We start from the raw sequence: 17,838 nt of genomic DNA on the forward strand, positions 1-17,838 counted from the left end.
GACCCTTCCAATCAATCAGGCAGTGTAGCCACTCAGGCAGTCTACTACAGGCCAGCTGCGCTCATCAGATTGCCCAGAGACTGGTTCTGCGGCAAGCACTGCTTCCAGACTAGCTCTGTTGCAGACCCTGATTCCCAACAAGCACAGGATCCAGTAGAGAAAGAGAAGTATTAATGCCACTATACAAGGCACTGAGAATACCTCTTTCAGAATATTGTATACAATTCTGGTCACCCCTGCTCAAGAAAGATGAATTCAAACTGGAACAGGTGTGTAGAGAACAGTTACCAGGATAATCAGGGGAATGGAGGGCCTACCTTATGAGACTGGAAGAATTTGGCTTGTTTAGACTAGCAAAAAGAAGGCTGAGAGAGGATATGATTGCTCTATATAAATATATCAGGGGGGTGAACACTAGGGAGGGTGAAGAGCTGTTTAAGTTGGATGACAATGATGGCACAGGCACAAATGGGTATAAACTGGCCGTGAGCAAATTCAGGCTAGAAATTAGAAGTCGGTTTCTAATAATCAGAGAAGTGGGGTTCTGGAACAACATCCCAATAGAACTTGGGGAAGGGGGAAACAACTCATAAATAGTTTTGAGAGACAGCTGGAAAAATTTGTGTGGGATTGTATGATGGTGATGGTAGGGGGCAAGGCTTGGCAGCCCTGGGAGTTCCTTCCAATTTATGTTTCCAAAAGCTCATGTTTCAGAGCTTCAGCCAGTCCCCTGGAGGGGTCAGGAAGGGATTTTTCTCATCCCCCAATCTATTCTGAGTTTATATTTGTTTGTCTGCTTTTGTGCCCTTCCTCTGAAGGATCAGAGATGACCACAGATGGAGAGGAACGCTGGACAGAGTGAGCCAGTGTTCTAAGGCAGGACTGAGCATTCTCTCCCTCACTGGCATAGCTGGCAGGTTCTTGCTCACATGCTCAGTCTAACTGATCATATGCAGGTTTGGGAAGGGATTTTTCCCCAGGTCAGATTGGCAGGAACCTTAGGAATTTTTCTGCAACAAGAGATACAGGTCCCTTACCAGGACTGTTTAGCTAGATCTCACTTAATCATAGAATCACAGAATATCAGGGTTGGAAGGGACCTCAGGAGGGCATCTAGTCCAAGCCCCTGCTCAAAGCAGGACCAATCCCCAACTAAATCATCCTAGCCAGGGCTTTGTCAAGCCTGACCTTAAAAACTTCTAAGGAAGGAGATTCCACCACCTCCCTAGGTAACACATTCCAGTGTTTCACCACCCTGCCACTCATACACTGCAGTTCCTCCTGTTCTCTGCCTGTGCCACATAATAGTTGGGTCTCTTTTGTGCTGTAATACTTTGGTCTAGTGTCAGTGGTTGGGTTTAGTGTTGGGACAGGTGCTGTTGGTGGCCTGTCACATACAGGAGGTCAGACTAGATTATCTGCTGGTCCCTTCTGACCTCAAACTCTATTACCTTTATTTCATATTAGATTCTGACATATGATGTGTGCTACTGGTCCCTCCCTGTCCACATTATAGAATAAGTCAATAGAATGGACAATGGGGGACCAGTAACAGTATAAAAGTTAACTGTGGGGCTATATAATATATTCTGTGTCCCAGATAACAAACAACTTTTTTCTAATCTTTTCTGATGCTTTGAAGTTCCCTATTCCATGTCACACCCTAGTATGCACTGTTCTGGTGACATCATATCCGCCAGGAAACCCCACTCGATAATGGAACTCATCTATTGTGGATTCCGGTATATACCTGTTTAAATAACTGTAAGTCATGGTTTAGCACAGACTAAAATATGGACATAAAAAGACTGTATCAGGAATTCCATAATAGCGACAATAAATAAAATAAAATCCACATTGAGTATTACAACACCACTGTTGGACACGGGGTCCAAATTTAAGATTTTAAAATAATCAGCCACAGTTATGCAAAGGTACTGAATATGTAATACCTCACCTCTAACTTCCTTCTACATTTATGTTCATTCCATATGCTTGAATGTTGCCATATACGCCATTTAATTTCATCAGTCATTTGTGTAGAACGAAGCACATTATGCTCAGCGTCTTTAACTGATTAAATTTTTTATTCTATTTTTTTTTTAAATATCAAGCAACTTTGTGCCTTGTGAAAGACAGCTGTGAGGATAAAAATCACTGAAATCGTCTTTAGTTACATCCAGAAACTATCTGCTTGTGGGGATGGAGAGATACTTAGTTAAAAAAATTGAGACCTCTCTACAAGTGCATAAAGAAATTCCAAGCCACTTTCCATTTTAAGTTAAAAGCTGGTCCGTGTATATATGTATGTGTCACACAGACCAGCTCCTAATGCCTCTGTTAGCAGACAGCAGAAGAGATGAATACAAATACTTGCACTTTTTAAAAGCCTGGATCAATATCACCACCTGGTGGTGAAACAGATTTAGACGGACTGCATTATTTTATTGACTGATGTGTCAGGTCCTCTTTTACTCTTACATCCAAGACAGTGTTCGAAATTTAAAATCCATCCTGGATTTCCTTCTAGTAATGTAAGCCCTTACAAAGTATTCAAAGCAACAGGATAAACTTAACAATTTTTTTTTTACAGAATGTCTCTCCATCTCTACAAGCAGATATTACCAAATGCAACTAAAGAAAGTTTCAGTACTGCCAACTCATGCCCTTTAGCCTACCCAGTTCTAACATTTAAGGTGATGGAAAAGGTTAAGGTCTACCAATTCCAAGCATCCCTGGCAATTGTAGAGAAGAGAATTAATCAAGTGAGATATTTCCAGCTGCTCCTAACCTATACCCCTGCTCATTGTTCCAGAATAAGGATAAAATGAAATATTCTCAAAAATCTTGCAGACATATTCAGGGCTGGTTGGGAAGGGATATTCCATCTCCAACCCAAGTCTGGAAACCCATTTAACCCTGTACTTTTGAGCAGAAATCTCCACCTAATTCTATAAGGGAAAAAGTCATCATAGTTCCCCAGCATAATTCTCTAAAACTATAGAGGAATGTTTTTTCCCCTGGGATCCTTAGTTCTATGAATTCACATTAATATTTCACATTAATATTAGCCCTCCCAGGGCTAAAGGGAGGTGTGAAAATGGGAAAGCATAGAAACAAATTAATAGGCTGTGAAGGCTCGTTTCAGAATGGCACAAGGCAAGATAGTCAATAGAAACAGACTTAGGTTTTGCTAGATGTCAAGAGAGAGTGATGTGTTGGGCACACCTGAGAACAGAGTATGGGCTCAGTGACCCAGGACTGGCAGCAAATTCTATTTCACAGCGGGAGAGGCAGAATCCCACAGGGGCACCTTCTTACCCAAAAGGAGTACAATAGGCACTATATGATGCAAGCAACTTGATAATCTATAGATTATTTGAATAAACATATTTTCTAAAAACCTTGAAAACTCTTTGGGGTAAAAGGGAGGTTTTATGCAGACATCAGAAAATTCATAGAAGAGCAACAAAATCAATTAAGGGGCTAGAGGGACTGAGAAAAAAAGATTAAAAATAATTAAATATGTAATACTACTGCTTGGCTAAATAGTGAAGGTGGGGATATGATTGTGTTGCCCCTTTTTGACCTGAATGGGTATTCAAAGTTCAGGGCCCTGCGGATATTCCTGCTGGAAGTATTGAAGATAGAATCTCATATTTCCTTTGTACATTCCTTGTAAATAAACAAGATTGCATCAAAGTCCTCCTTTTCCAAATACAGGATTAGCCAAAGGCAAAAGGAGGAGTTTCTTAGCTTACAGGTCCAAGCTTCTTTTCAGCCAGCATCCCAGAACCAGAACCTCTCTCTAAGTTTCTTTCGGAATCTCACTTTGGTTATAGGCTTCTGCTTGGATTTTTCCAGGTAGTCTCTGTTTCTCTCTGGTCCTGTGCATTTATGCACACACGGGTTCTGCGCCTACCCCACCAAAAATAATACTTAGTGGGTGCACACACACACCCCCTGCCCATACAGTCCAAACCTCTTCGGTGGGTTCACATAACCCTTTACTTTTAGATGGAGGGCTGTGGTTAATTTATCCTTACAGTTATGCCAACTGAAGAGTGTATTCACACCCATCAATTACAAAAAGGTTTTAACTCAACCCATAACAAGGTTCCACCCAGCTCAAAGAATAACTTTCCACAAATTGAAAAGGAGTACTTGTGGCACCTTAGAGATGAACCAATTTATTTGAGCATAAGCTTTCGTGAGCTACAGCTCACTTCATCGGATGCAATTCGATGCCATCCGATGAAGTGAGCTGTAGCTCACGAAAGTTTATGCTCAAATAAATTGGTTAGTCTCTAAGGTGCCACAAGTACTCCTTTTCTTTTTGTGAATACAGACTAACACGGCTGTTACTCTGAAACCTTTCCACAAATTAGTTTCTGAAGGTGTACACACCAAATAGGAAAAAGAATGTTAGAACAACTGTCATGAAATTAAGAAGGGGACAATTTAGGCTTTGGGACAAAGATTAACCAGAATGCTGGACCAACAGACTGTTTCAGTGTAGAAACTCCTATTTCCCTAATCCAAACTGCCTTTCTGTATTAGTTTGCTCTATTGCTGCTGGATTTATAGACAAATGGCCTGGCCCATTTCTTCCGCATCACCAAAAACCATCTCTCATGCCTGCTGCCATCACTTTAGGACAACATCCTGATTCTCTCCAGCAGGAAGCAGAATTTCTTCATCTCACCTCCAATGCTCTCTTGTAGTCCCCCAGGTGAAAGGCACAGTATCCAATCCAGAGGTCAGTGTCCTCATCTTGTTCCCCTGCATGCCGTTTAAACTTCAAAGAAAAAGGGATGCAAAAATGACACCAGCTGTCAAGTTTTGTCAGATTGTCTCATGTGAAACAAATCCATTTATAAAATTAATATTAGGATGATTTCTGCTGGCTTTACAACCCTGGACACTGAAGTCAAGCCGTATCAATATCACATTTTCAAGGAGAGGCATTCTATCCAGTCACACAGTCTCTGTACAAATATTTAAAAGCTGTAAACGTAAAGGAGGGCAAGCGGTTATTCAGGCTGGTGCAAGGGGCATAACTAAGGTGTGAGAAAGAACAGAAAAGACAAATTAGTTGGAATAGCTGGAACTTTTCCCAAACAGGAAGCTCTGCTGCAATTGGGAACAGTCTGCTAGAAGGAGCCTCATCACCCCAGTCATTGGGAGAAGGGTCTGGGCAAGGCCCCGGGGGCTGTGCTCTGGGCATCAACCCTGCACTGGCGGGGGATGGGGGGAGTGGACCCGGTGACCTGCGGCCCCTCCCGTTCGCATCCCCGTTGTCTGGGAGACTGGCGGAGTTAGCTCGTTAGCTGCGGAAGCGCAGAGCCCCGTAGGCCGAGCCCTGCAGTGACCCCGGGGCAGCCCCCGCCCCCGTTACCTCCAGCAGGGCTATGGCGCCGGTGAAGTCCCTCCGGGCCAGCAGCTCTTCTAGCTGCAGGACTTTCTTGCCTTTCTTCTTCCGTTTGTCACCCTGGGGCGGGGCGCCCCCCACGGCCGGCTTGGCCCGAGAGAGCATCTGGAGGGGGCAGAAAGAAGACGGGAGACGGGCTCAGAGCGGGGAGGTGCTGGGGGGCGCCAGACCTCCCCGCTCCTGGATCCCCCAAGCGGCGACTCGCCAGAGGCGGCGGCGGCGGCGACCTCCCCGCCCTGTCCCTCACCATCTTGCTCCTCGCCTCTCCAACGACTCCGTTACCCCGGTAACCCCGCGGGGGGGGGGGGGGAGAATGACTAAGTGAGACACCGAATAGGCCCCGGCTGGAACTCACGTCCCCGCTCACAGTTCCGACCCCGCGGCTAACGCAGAAGAGGAGCCGCTCGATTCTTCCGGGAAGAGTTTGAGAAGGGGCCATTTCCGCTGTGGCGCGTGGTTATCACCATAGCAACCCAAGGAGCTAATTTTGTCGCCGCAGTGTCACAATATTTGGGGGGTTTGGGGTTAATGTCCCAGCTCATGGGGACAAGCGGTTGAGATGAAACCGTGAGTTTTCATTTATAATACAAAACCCAGCCTTCAGGGGTACGGAGACAAGCTTGAAAACAGGACCCAGGTACGCTTGAATCATAGACTATCAGGGTTGGAAGGGACCTCAGGAGGTCACCGAGTCCAACCCCCTGCTCAAAGCAGGGCCAATCCCCCATTTTTGTCCCAGATCCCTAAACGGCCCCCTCAAGGATTGAACTCACAACCCTGGGTATAGCAGGCCAATGCTCAAACCACTGAGCTATCCCTGCCCCCCAAAGGGCTCATCAATCAAGAAAGCAAAGGGAACAGATTTTTGGTGTCCAACTTATGCTTTTTCAGTGCCTGGGGTGGGGTAATAGTGTGATTGTGCAGCAGAAAACTTGGTGCTGTGGTACAACACCAGTGCTTTTGTCAGGCGAGACCATAGTACCGTCTTTTGACAACACGCTTAGGGGCTCTACATAGGATATAACACTAAATTATGAAAATCGGAACAGGGAACTCCTGAATTTTGTCCCAGGCAACAAATGATGCAGTGATGATGTCATGACATGTATCAGCATGTGCTATATGATGTCATCACTGTTCTCTTCAGTGCCATCAGTGTGCAGGGGCCTTTACAGACAACTCAATAGATGAGTTCCTCCCACAAATGGCCCATTAACATTCTTCAAGTCAGAGGGAAGAAAGGAAGTGGGAGAGCAGCTGAAGGGGTTTTTAGTGGGTTATAGATTGTTGTCCTCGTCCTCAAAGGAAACCTGCATAAAACTTTCAAAAGACAAGTCTGTGAGCTTAACTTCTTAACTTTGCTAGACACTAAAAATCATGGTCTGAAATGAATAGACATTGGCTTTATGGCTTATTAAAACTGTGTAAGTGAACTGTTAGTGGGCCTCTTCACCTTGAGCAATCCCTTGAAATATGTGCTAAACAATCTGTTCCATCTTGTCTTTAGCTGTGACACTCTGAATAAGTTTCCCAGACCTGAAGAAGAGCTCTGCATAAACTCAAAACCTTGTCTCTCTCACCAACAGAATTTGGTCCAATAAAAGATAATACCTCACCCACCTTGTACATCTAATATCCTGGGACCAATATGGCTTCTCCAACACTCTACAAAATATGGACATTTTGCAGTTGTTTGTTGCACCAAAGCAGTCAGGGTGTTAACTCATTGACAGTGAAAACCCATTGTTTCTGTCGTCTATCACATCTCATGACACAGAGCCTGCCTGGAGAGTGAAACTGAATATTCATGGAAACACTAGTGACTTTTAAATAATCCAGAAGCAGACATCTAAACTTCAACACCTCCCAGAACAGAAGTCACCTGACACAGCCCTGACTAGCCCTGAAAGTACTCTGAACAAATGGGCCAGAGACACAACTTACAAAGACCAACAGTATCGTGTGCCCCAGTGGTAGTAGTTATAAAGAAAAGTGGAAAAATATGAATCTGTGTGGAATTTAAAAGACTTAATGAAGCAATTGTTAGAGAAAAATATATTATCCCAACTCTGGATGATTTCCTTCCCAAATTGAAAGGAACTAAACTGTTCTCCCAAGCTGAATACCTTGAACCAACTCTGGCAAATTCCTCTAGCCAAAGCTGAACTGACTACATTTATCAAACCCTTTGGGAGATTTCACTTTCGAAGATTACCATTTGGGATTACCAGTGCACCTGAAATTTTCCAAAAAAAAGATGGCAGAACTGTTAACGAACACAAATGGAGTTGTAGTTTTCATGGACAATGTTTTGATATATGGATCTTCAATGAAGAACACAACAAAACCCTCAACAAAGCCCTAGGCCTAATCAGTCAGTCCAGATTGAAGTTAAACAAAGAAAAGTGTGTTTTCCGCCTACCCCAAATTGAGCTTTTGGGACAGGCAATAAACAAAGATGGAATCAGTCCATCTGAGAAAGTAAAAGGAATCTGAGAATGGAATGCACCAACAAATGTACCAGAACTGAGAGCATACTGGGCATGGCAAATTACCTTGGTCAATACCTACAAGACCTTTCTACAGTGACAAAATCACTGCATGAACTGTCCAGTGCATCTTGGCTATTGGCGCTAAATCAAGACATTGCCTTCTAAAAGGCAAAATAAATTATTTCAGCGGCTCCAGTTTCAAGTACTATGATGCGAACAAACCCACAATGGTCAGTGTGGATGCAAACACCGCTATGGCCTAGGTGGTATACTGTTGCAACAACACAAATCTGTGTGGAAGCCAGTTGTGTTTTGCTCTTGCACACTCACAGAAGCAGAAAAGTTATACAGAGTGAATGAAAACAAGGGCCTGGCAAGTGTGTGGGCATATGAAAACTTTTACAGATATCTGTGTGGATGGGATTAATTTACAATGATAAAAGACTATAAAACCCTCATCAATGGAAAAGGCTTGGATCAAGCACTGCTGAGATGTCAGTGTGTATTGATAAGGTTAGTGTAATTTAAACCAACTTCTAAATATGTTCCTGAGAAAAATCTGGTAGTAGCAAACACTCTGTCATGGAACCCCGCATCACACTGTGACGTTACCCAGGGTACAATTTGGACTGTTGAATAGCTGAGCCCCTTCAGTTCTCTAGCCTGGGATGCCCTTTACATTATTTTGCGGTATAAACAGCCACTCCTGGCCTGCTCACACAATCTTCAGCATGTAAATTCACTCCCAGCTAAATACATGAGCACTCTGAGCATTCACTTTACATATAGGGCAATACTCGCAAATTCTTAGTCCCAGCCTTGTTCCCTGAAATGTGCATCTTGTGCTCCTCAGCACCCTCCTGTATAATACAAGTTCATAGAAAGTCCATCATTTCATCAAAGGAAAATGATAATCCGCCAGGCTTGTTATCCCACACCCTTTAATTTAAACACTGGTTAAGACAAAACAATAAGATATGCTTAATACCTACAGAAAGATAGATTTTAAGTGATTACAAGTGATGTAAGTGTAAGTGATGATGCATAAAAGTCAGGATTGGCTACAAAAAAAAGAGTAAAACTCAAGTTAATACCTAATTTAACAAGTGAACTTAAAAGCAAAAGATTTTGTCTCACCATAAGCTGCAGTAAGTTTCACAGCTGGATCCTCTTTTCAGCCTGGAACTTCTCCCTTGCCCCCTTCTGCCTTGGTTCAGAGTCTCTCTGGTATTCATTGATGTCATGAGCATAGAGATGGGAGGAGGAGAGGTGATTTTGAGGTCACTGTCTCTCATTCTTATATCCCTCTCCCTTCTTTGAGGATTACCCCCAGCTGGGTGTAGGCGACAAGCAGCCTCTTTTGGACTTCCTGTGATGCAATGTAAATTCTTATTCATACCTTTCTCCTGCTGAAGAATGGCCACTTAAGCAGCTGTTAGTTTTTTTAACACCTCGCTGGGGTCAGTGTGTCTTTGTCTCTGAAAAACTGGTTTGTGGGCTTTACCCAGTATTACAACACATTTCAGTAACAATCATACAGTAGAATATCACAACTTCACATACAGTGTTGCTACATATATATCAATGGGGTAATAATGTTCAGTAGATTATGACTTTTCAAATGATACCTCACAAGGCATACTTTGTACAAAATTTACCACAGTCTTGTAAAAGTGATGAACATGATTGTATAGACTGTCACACTCTCAGCTACCTATGATCTCAAAGATGATGTAAAGGCATATGGCGATGCACACAGATCAGTGTCAGAAAAGAGGCTACACCAGCTACAAAAAAGCAACCTCAACAGACATGCAACTGCAATAGGTTCTAAATTACATTAGGGCTGGCTGGCTCAACTATAAAGGATACTAAGTAAGTAATAAGAAACTGCTCTGTGGTACATAGACAATTAAGTAAATCGAAAGGACTCAAGATTAAGACGACTGCATTGTAATTCCAAATGAAATGACAGAAGAAATATTAAACCTCATCCACGAAGGACATCAAGGATTAACTAAATGCCATAAATGGGCCAACCAGCCAGTGCAGTGGCTTGGCATCAGCAAGGATAAAAACAATAAAGTATCTGCATGTGAACATTGCAGAACTAATAGACCAACACAACACAAAGAACTTTTAATAACACCACATCTACCAAACAGACGTTGGAAGAGACTAGCTTCAGATTTCTGCGAATACAAAGGATATCATTGCTTGGTCGTAGTGAACTATTTTTCCATGTATAGAGAAATAATGTACTTGAAAGACATAACATGTCACAGTGCTATCAAGTAACTGAAGTGCACGTTTGCTTATTTTGGCATTCCAGAACAACAAGGGATGGACAATGGACCACAATTCACTGCAGCAGAATTTAAGTCATTCTGAACAAAATATGATTTTGATTATATCACTAGCAGCCCATGTTACCCAGAAGTGAATGGAGAGGCTGAGAGAGCTGTACAGACAGCCAAGAAGACCCTACAACAGGAAGATACATTCCTTTTTATCTGAGCTACAGGTCAATAGCAGCTACAGGATATAGTCCAACATGACTTATGATGGGAAGACAACTCAAAACTACTGCTCCAACTTTTGGAAAGAATCTATTTCCAAAGTGGCCAGACATGAAGAAAGTAACTAAATCTGATAAAAAGGTAAAATGAGTTTATAAACACTTTTACATCACACAATACTCAGAGAACTGCTGTGTCTAGAACCTGGTGACCATGTTCATGTCAAATTGGACAGAGAGAAAGGATGGACAACTTCAGCTGTCATAAAGAAAAATAACTTAGAGCCCAGATATGTGATTGAGACTAACAGAGGAGAGTTCAACTGAAACCATTGGCATCTAAAGTTTGTTCCTCAGAGAGAACAATCAGCAGAGAAAACTCTACAGACAGTTTTCAGAGGAACAGCCGTGTTAGTCTGTATTCGCAAAAAGAAAAGGAGTACTTGTGGCACCTTAGAGACTAACCAATTTATTTGAGCATGAGCTTTCGTGAGCTACAGCTCACTTCATCAGATGTGTACCGTGGAAACTGCAGCAGACTTTATATATACACAGAGAATATGAAACATTACCTCCTCCCACCCCACTGTCCTGCTGGTAATAGCTTATCTAAAGTGATCATCAGGTGGGCCATTTCCAGCACAAATCCAGGTTTTCTCACCCTCCACCCCCCCACACAAATTCACTCTCCTGCTGGTGCTAGCCCATCCAAAGTGACAACTCTTTACATAATCAAGTCGGGCTATTTCCTGCACCAATCCAGGTTTTCTCACATCCCCCCCACCCCCATACACACACAAACTCACTCTCCTGCTGGTAATAGCTCATCTAAACTGACCACTCTCCAAGTTTAAATCCAAGTTAAACCAGAGTGGATTCCAAACTGACCACATCCAGTTGTTGCAACTAATGGACACCCAGATGACCAAGCTGTTACGCTTTCAGGTTGTGTAATTCGAAAGCCAGTATGATTCAGAGACATTTAACAGAATAATTTATACTGAACTTCAAAGATACATGTAGGTACATTTTGTAAATGCTAGGAACGTATTAAAGGGGGAGATGTAATGGAATGCTAAACTGTATTATGCTGTTAAGCCATGAGGTGTCACAGTGTGCAACATACCTTATTTCAGCTAACCTCAGCCTTACAGGGCAGAGCATTAAAGGATCTTATGGAAGATGCATCTCTGGTGTATCTCTCTGAGAAGGAAACTAAATAAATGACATAGAAGTTTGACCTGTCAGTAGCAGCCCTGCAACCTATCATGTATGAGGTGTACATGACTTCTGCCAAATCTGCAGACAACATGTAGCAAAGAGAGGAGCTGAAGCCATTAGAGCCAGGGAAGAAACCACCTGGCCACACTCACAACCAGAGCAGACCTTGTCCCCACTTTTCTGGAAGTGAAGGTTGGCTGGATTGCCGAGCTTTGATGCCTTACAAGCTCTCCAATATTGGCTCACCCCATTGAGTGGTGCTTGTGTGCCATGCTGGTGCCTGTGGGATTGGCTCTCCACTGGTTGGGCTCACATGCATCTGAATGTGCCACTGTCGCTCTGGCCTTTTGCTTCCACTAGTCTGCTCATGGAATCAAAGGAGAAACTGTTCACAGTAAATTGTGCAGGTCTGTGATCCCTCGTCTCTCTTCTTACTTGTTTTGAAGCAGCAAGTTAACCATGTTGACAATTATAATCATCATTGGTAAACTGAGCCAACACATAATTGAGATGAATGGGGCAGTTCATATCTCTCAGAATTATTGTTTTATGTTCTCTGCAGATGCAATCGATAATCTGGTAGTCACTGCATCAGTTTATACACTCATTTCACGTCTTCAAGGCTTTCTTTGCAACCATAAGAGTCAGAGAATTTTTTTTTTTAATAAAGCTGAGATTTTGGAGAAAAAAAAGAAAAAGTGCTGGGTCACTGAACCAGTGAGACTGGTCCAATTCTAGCCTGAGTTTGGCACATCCACCTCCATGCAAGTCCACGGGCAAAGCCTCACTCATCTGTATAATGCTTATTCTGGCAGATAATACATTTTGAAGTGAATTGGGGTGAGATTGAGGGCCTTGTGAAATCAAGCACCAGAAAAATAATCCCTTTTTTGGAGGGCAGAACACAGGTCGGAGATATTCCCTCAGCCCCATAGGCACCAACTCCAGCCCCGGAGCACCCATGGGGAAAAATTGGTGGGTGCTTTGCACCCACCGGCAGCCAAGCTCCCCCCCGCCCCACCTTACCTCCGCCTCCTCTCCTGAGCACACCGCATCCACACTTCTCCGCCTCCCTCCCAGCGCTTGCCGCTGCAAAACAGCTGTTTCACGGCGTAACAAGCTCCAGGACAGAGGATCGGGAATGTGGCTCACTCAGGGGAGGAGGTTGAGAAGAGGCGGGGCCGGGGTGGGGATTTGGGGAAGGGGTTGGAATAGGGGCAGGGAGGGGGCGGAGTTGGGGCGGGGACTTTGGGGAAGGGGTTGGAATGGGGGCAGGGCGGAGGTGGAGCAGGGCTGGGGCCAGAGGGGGGCCGAGCACCCACCGGCGCCAGCAGAAATCGGTGCCTATGCTTAGCCCCACCCCCTCTCTCCTTCCAGGGGGCCGGAAAATCCACAGATGGCTCTTTTTTGGTCTTGCCTTACCTTTCCTGGGCTGGAAGTGGAGAAGCAGTTCATTTCATCTTCATCCCCTCTTCTTCTTGACAAGGGTGTTGAAACTGGATGGAAACCTGCAACACTGAGAGTCATAGAGCAAGTATAGCACTTGACTCCCTCACTTATGGAAATGCTCTTTTGAAAACTCTTAGGGAGAGAAAAATATCTCTGCTGTCCCGCTCTATCGGCCAGTGCAACAATTCAGCAATAATGGATAAGCACAGTTGCTGCATATTTCTCTAAAATGATCAGTAGTGAAATGGTTAACACTGTCGAAATTTAAATGGTAATAATTAGTCTTCAGAGTTAACGCCCCATTGAAGTGAATGGGGCAGTTCACATTTCTCTTAGAACTACTTTTCAGCCTGTCTGCCTGCAGACTCAGAAAGAGAACACCACATCAATTTTAATTTAGATGGCTAATTTTGCAAACAAAGGGGCTAGAGATTTCTTTTCATGTACATACAGTAATACAGTAACTACTTAATGTTGTTTCATTGTTACATTGCTGATCAATTAGGGAACGTGCTTGTTTAAAGTTGCACAGTGCTCCCTTATAACGTTGTTTGGCAGCTGCCTGCTTTGTCCACTGCTTGCAGGAAGAGCAGCCCATTGCAGCTAGCTGGTGGGGGCTTGGAACCAGGGTGGATCGGCAGCCCCCCCATCAGCACCCCGCTCCCCTAAGTTCCTGTGCAGCAGGCTACCAATTGCCGGCAGTTCATCTGTCCCCCCACCACTGCCATGTGCTGCTCCTGCCCTCTGCCTTGGAGCTGCTCCCAAGAGTCTCCTGCTTGCTGTACAGGGGAGGGGGAAAGAGGGGTACTAATGTCAGAGTGTCCCCCTGCCCCCTACTCCTATCCCCCGCTTACCCCTTCTCCATATAAAGCATGTAAAGCATGGGGGAGACACAACAAGGCTCAGGACAGAGAGAGTGGGCCGCAGCTGCTGTCTCAACTTCCTGATCTTTTTAAAGAAAATATACTTAGAATGTGGTGTCAGGGTACTTAAAGGGGCAATGCGCATCTCTCTCTCCCACGCACAAGTTGTGTGTCTCTGTCTTTGTCTGCCATGCTGTCTCTCCTCCCTCCATTTGTGCTGCCTTGTAGAGTGTGTGGGGGGGGGGTGAGAAAACCTGGATTTGTGCTGGAAATGGCCCACCTTGATTATCATACACATTGTAAAGAGAGTGGTCACTTTGGATGGGCTATTACCAGCAGAAGAGTGAGTTTGGGGGGGGGGGGGCAGAGGGTGAGAAAACCTGGATTTGTGCTGGAAATGGCCCAACTTGATTATCATACACATTGTAAGGAGAGTGATCACTTTAGATAAGCTATTACCAGCAGGAGAGTGGGGTGAGAGGAGGTATTGTTGCATGGTCTCTGTGTATATAATGTCTTCTGCAGTTTCCACAGTATGCATCCGATGAAGTGAGCTGTAGCTCACGAAAGCTTATGCTCAAATAAATTGGTTAGTCTCTAAGGTGCCACAAGTACTCCTTTTCTATTAACAACAATGTGTTAACCCTTGAGGGCTCAGCCGAATTTTAGCTCATCATTTAGCAGTAAGGCATTCTCTGGGAAATATCCCACCCTCTTCCACCCTCTAACTTCACCACCTAAACCAAGCTTTACAATCATCATTGCTGTGTACAGTATTAAATTGTTTGTTTAAAATTTATACTGTGTGTGTATATATATAAAATACAGTTTTTTGTCTGGTGAAAAAAATTTCCCTGGAACCTAAACCCCCCCACACTTTACATTAATTCTTATGGAGAAATTGGATTAGCTTAATATCGTTTCTCTTAAAGTCACATTTTTCAGGAACATAACTACAACAATAGGCGTGGAGTTACTGTAAAAAGTCTGCAATCTCTGTGCCCAAAGTAAGAAATACTCCACTTTCAAAAAGAGGATAGTTAATTATGGAAACACAGAGACCATGGGTCTGATCCTGAAAGGGGATTTGTGCTCCCATGATGTTCCAGTGAAATCACTTAGATCAAGCTCTGTTTGATAACATACATGAAACCATTGATTGAGTGGATATCTCCAAGAGTAGTAGCACAAAAATCCAATGGATAAATATAAATGTACACAGATATGAGAGACTTGAACTCTTGTAAACAGTGCATTGCCATCCCTTACAAAAATAAATGAAATGTTGAACAACCTGAAAGATACTTAATTGGAATTATCATCTGCATATCAACAGATATCTGCTGAATTACAAGAGCACTTCTTTTATTTAAGAACTTACATATGATTTATGCACCTAAATATGAAAATTATGGTCAAAGTGACAAAGTTCATAAAGAAATAACACCTGCACCATTTACTCTAGTAGAATTACCAAAGGGCTCATGGGGAAATATAGTCTTGGACATCAGATCAGTTAATGATCAGGCAGTAACTCAGAGATATCAGGTTTCAGAGTAGCAGCTGTGTTAGTCTGTATTCGCAAAAAGAAAAGGAGTACTTGTGGCACCTTGGAGACTAACAAATTTATTTGAGCATAAGCTTTCGTGAGCTACAGCTCACTTCATCGGTTGCATTCAGTGGAAAATACAGTGGGGAGATTTATATACATAGAGAACATGAAACAATGGGTGTTACCATACACACTGTAACCAGAGTGATCACTTAAGGTGAGCTATTACCAGCAGGAGAGCGGGTGGGGGGGGGAACTTTTGTAGAGATAATCAAGGTAGGCCATTTCCAGCAGTTGACAAGAACATCTGAGGAACAGTGGGTGGGAGGGGGAAATAGTTTTACTTTGTGTAATGACCCATCCACTCCCAGTCTCTATTCAAGCCTAAGTTAATTGTATCCAGTTTGCAAATTAATTCCAATTCAGCAGTCTCTTGTTGGAGTCTGTTTCTGAAGTTTTTTTGCTGAAGTATTGCCACTTTTAGGTCTGTTATTGAGTGATTAGAGAGATTGAAGTGTTCTCCGACTGGTTTCTGAATGTTATAATTCTTGACGTCTGATTTGTGTCCATTTATTTTTTTACGTAGAGACTGTCCAGTTTGACCAATGTACATGGCAGAGGGGCATTGCTGGCACATGATGACATATATCACATTGGTAGATGTGCAGGTGAATGAGCCTCTGATATTGTGGCTGATGTGATTAGGCCCTATGATGGTGTCGCCTGAATAGATATGTGGACACAGTTGGCAACGGGCTTTGTTGCAAGGATAGGTTCCTGGGTTAGTGGTTCTGTTGTGTGGTGTGTGGTTGCTGGTGAGTATTTGCTTCAGGTTGGGGGGCTGTCTGTAAGCAAGGACTGGCCTGTCTCCCAAGATCTGTGAGAGTGATGGGTCGTCCTTCAGGATAGGTTGTAGATACTTGATGATGCGTTGGAGAGGTTTTAGTTGGGGGCTGAAGGTGATGGCTAATGGCGTTCTGTTATTTTCTTTGTTGGGCCTGTCCTGTAGCAGGTAACTTCTCGGTACTCTTCTGGCTCTGTCAATCTGTTTCTTCACTTCAGCAGGTGGGTATTGTAGTTGTAAGAATGCTTGATAGAGATCTTGTAGGTGTTTGTCTCTGTCTGAGGGGTTGGAGCAAATGCGGTTGTATCGCAGAGCTTGGCTGTAGACGATGGATCGTGTGGTGTGGTCAGGGTGAAAGCTGGAGGCATGTAGGTAGGAATAGCGGTCAGTAGGTTTCCGGTATAGGGTGGTGTTTATGTGACCATTGTTTATTAGCACTGTAGTGTCCAGGAAGTGGATCTCTTGTGTGGACTGGACCAGGCTGAGGTTGATGGTGGGATGGAAATTGTTGAAATCATGGTGGAATTCCTCAAGGGCTTCTTTTCCATGGGTCCAGATGATGAAGATGTCATCCATGTAGCGCAAGTAGAGTAGGGGCATTAGGGGAACGAGAGCTGAGGAAGCGTTGTTCTAAGTCAGCCATAAAAATGTTGGCATATTGTGGGGCCATGCGGGTACCCATAGCAGTGCCGCTGATTTGAAGGTATACATTGTCCCCAAATGTGAAATAGTTATGGGTGAGGACAAAGTCACAGAGTTCAGCCACCAGGTTTGCCGTGACATTATTGGGGATACTGTTCCTGATGGCTTGTAGTCCATCTTTGTGTGGAATGTTGGTGTAGAGGGCTTCTACATCCATAGTGGCCAGGATGGTGTTTTCAGGAAGATCACCGATGGATTGTAGTTTCCTCAGGAAGTCAGTGGTGTCTCGAAGATAGCTGGGAGTGCTGGTGTTACTCTTAACATGTTGTAACACAGCATATGTCCACATGGAAAGTTACTTCCAGCAGTGCACAGGCATTCACATCACCATTTAGAACAAATTTGCTTAGAGTAAAATAGGTAGTGTGTCCTTTCTTTCATTAATAATAAGCTGGTGGTTTCTCAGTTACAATTAGCAGTCAGTTGTTCAAATCAGAGAAACTGCCATCACAAATAGGGCTTATTGACATTCTTATTGCCCATTGCAGCAGAAAGGCCAAGGACTGAATGGACCATGGAGACTGAATTCCTCTCTTAACACCCTGAGATGTTCCCTTCATGTCAAGGCTGAGGGACATAAGCAGGTGGCAGATAGCTGGTAGATTGTACTACTGCAGTTGGTGGTGTAAGGGTTCCATGCATAAAGGACCGGATCCAAAACCCATTGAAGTCAATGGGCATCTTTTCATTAACTTCATTTGGCTTTGGATCAGGCCCAAATACAGGACTTCATCTTCAAAGGCATATTATTATTTAATCCAGCATG

The 17,838-nt window shown here is 43.7% G+C and overlaps 2 protein-coding genes across 5 annotated transcripts in view; one reads left to right on the top strand and one right to left on the bottom strand.

Moving 5' to 3' along the window:
• IFT56 (intraflagellar transport 56) overlaps positions 1-5,742 on the bottom strand; it is an 83,046-nt gene extending 77,304 nt beyond the window's left edge. The window contains exons 1-3 of one of the 2 annotated variants that reach the window (XM_048835326.2): positions 5,679-5,742; positions 5,399-5,536; positions 4,706-4,798 (exon numbers count right to left, since the gene is read on the bottom strand). In XM_048835326.2, the coding sequence (XP_048691283.1) occupies positions 4,706-4,798; positions 5,399-5,536; positions 5,679-5,681 (234 nt within the window). In that variant the 5' untranslated portion in view covers positions 5,682-5,742. Of the gene's footprint in view, positions 1-4,705; positions 4,799-5,398; positions 5,537-5,678 lie in introns of those variants that run through there. The other variant, XM_048835327.2, reaches the window with a different exon arrangement.
• A 93-nt stretch (positions 5,743-5,835) lies between these two features.
• The window catches only part of GUCY2C (guanylate cyclase 2C), an 83,865-nt gene continuing 71,862 nt past the window's right edge, over positions 5,836-17,838 (top strand). The window contains exons 1-2 of one of the 3 annotated variants that reach the window (XM_075124244.1): positions 5,836-6,068; positions 6,939-8,436. The gene's annotated coding sequence lies outside the window, so the exon portion shown is untranslated. Of the gene's footprint in view, positions 6,069-6,915; positions 8,437-17,838 lie in introns of those variants that run through there. The other 2 variants (XM_075124245.1, XM_048835325.2) reach the window with 2 other exon arrangements.

Source organism: Caretta caretta, chromosome 1, assembly GCF_965140235.1.
Source record: "Caretta caretta isolate rCarCar2 chromosome 1, rCarCar1.hap1, whole genome shotgun sequence".
Lineage (NCBI taxonomy): Eukaryota > Metazoa > Chordata > Testudines > Cheloniidae > Caretta > Caretta caretta.